Consider the following 1,847-nt stretch of genomic DNA (forward strand, 5'->3'; position numbering starts at 1 on the left):
ACTCCATCTTCACTCTGGGATTCCACCCTCCAAAAACATGCTTTAGTCAAATCAAGTCAAAAAAAAAAAAAAAAACCTCCATGAACTCAGGAATAATTCATGGAAAACAATAGTAACAGTATCTATACAGAGGCTGCCTAAGGAGCCACTCCACGTGACATTTCCCTGTCTCTGTTTTTGCCCTTCCCTTTTATTCCTTCCTTTCTCCATGCAGAGCTATAATGTTAGAGAGAGAGTGAGAGAGAGAGAGAGAGTGCGTCCGTTGTGGGGGGGGGGGGGGGGGGGTGCGCGCTAGTAAACTTGGTAGGAAAGGACAAAGGGCATTCTGAAAGCAGGGGGAGACTCAAGTAAATGGAGAATGAGGGCAGAAAGAGGGTTAAATTAAAGTCCCCTCAAGCAGCCGAACAAGGCAACGCCAGCACACCACCCTCCCTTTTTGGGCCACCCCCAGGGGGTCCTCTTCCTTATTATCGCCAACTGAAATCAAAAGTTGGACTACCCCTACCCAGACCAACAAATCTCCAAATGTCAGGGCACTAGCGACATCGGGAATGACAGGCTAATGTTCCTCCCCCACACTCCCTCCCCCCAAAAAAGAGAAAAGTCCAATCCAATAAGTGCAGGTCATCCTGCCCTCTGGGGCAGTTCCAGCCTGCGCAGAGAAGGCTCGGATGGGTCGAGAAAGACAGACCGTCTCTATTTCCACACACCCTCAGCTGGAGAAACAAAACAAAGGCAGCCCTCCTTCCCGGTAGCCACTACCCCAGCCACAGAGGCTTTCCTATTTCCCGGTGCAGTCTGGCCTCCCGCCCCCGCCCCATGACAAAGAAAAGGCACTTGGTGAGCAAGGCCTTCCTGCCTCCACGGCTGGGGGAGGGGGCTGCGAGGTGAGGAGCCCCCTCGACTCCCCCGCGCTCACGCTCCCGGCCCGCGGCGGAGAGCGGAGGCCTGGGAAGCCGGCCCGGGAAGGGGTTGGGGGTACCTTGAAGTAGCCGCCTTCGTAGAGGGTGTTAGGGGGTCCGAAGATGGCCACCTCCCAGTTGTAGAGGTCGGACTCATCCACCAGGGTGATCCGGAAGCCCTCCACTGGTTCCTCCTGCAAGGATTTCAGCTCAAGCATCAAGGCTTTTTGCGAGCTGGTCATCTGCTGCTGGGCCATCGCGGCGGCGGCGGCCGTGCGGGGCCGCGGCCCCAGTCCTCGCGCACCGGCCGGGCCGGACCAGGCCCCTCCCCTCCGCTCGCTCTCGGGCCGGGCCGGGCCCCTGTCTTCACACGCCTGGTGGGGCCGGATCAGGCCCCAGACGGCCCGCGGGCCCGCCCGGGGTCCTCCTCACTCTCGACGCGGGCCGGCCCGGGCCCTCCTCACTCTCGGGCCGGGTGGGGGCGGGCCTGAAGGAGTTGGGGGGAATCCGCTCCCGGCCCCGGGCCTCCCCCCCCCGGAGGGGGCCTCTACTTGTGGGGGGGGGAGTGGAGGTGGAAGCGAAAGAAGGCGGCGGAGGGCAGGCGGTGGTGAAGACAGGGGGGCCGGGCTGGGCCGGGAGCGCCGTGCTCGCTCGCCCTCTCGTTCTCCGCGGGGGCCGGAGGGGCGCACGAGGGAGGGCGCGCCGTGCGCTAGGGTCTCGGGGACGGTGGCGGCGGCGGCGACGGCGGCGGCGGCTGCGCGGGGGGAGGGGCGGAGGAGAGGAGCGAGAGCGCCTCGCGCCGCGGGAGCGACAGAGCAGAGAAGGAGGGAGGGAGGGAGGCAGGGAGGGACAGAGAGGAGGAGGGGCGCGCGCCGGGAGGGGGGCGGCTCGCGGCGGCAGCTGCCCGGTGCGCGTGCGCGCGCCCCTCCTTTCTCCTCCCCCCCC

At 64.3% G+C, this 1,847-nt stretch overlaps 1 protein-coding gene across 1 annotated transcript; it reads right to left on the reverse strand.

Annotated features, from left to right (window-relative positions):
* Positions 1-668: 668 nt before the first annotated feature.
* Positions 669-1,841, reverse strand: LOC126496492 (uncharacterized; the record flags this gene model as incomplete). The annotated part of the gene is made up of 1 exon (XM_050133987.1): positions 669-1,841. A coding segment is annotated over one exon (573 nt), but the record flags the coding sequence as incomplete, so codon positions are not given.
* Between the last annotated feature and the right edge of the window lie 6 nt (positions 1,842-1,847).

The sequence above is a fragment of the Alexandromys fortis genome, unplaced genomic scaffold, assembly GCF_014885135.2.
Source record: "Alexandromys fortis isolate MF-2015 unplaced genomic scaffold, M_Fortis_MF-2015_v1.1 scaffold_5719, whole genome shotgun sequence".
NCBI lineage: Eukaryota > Metazoa > Chordata > Mammalia > Rodentia > Cricetidae > Alexandromys > Alexandromys fortis.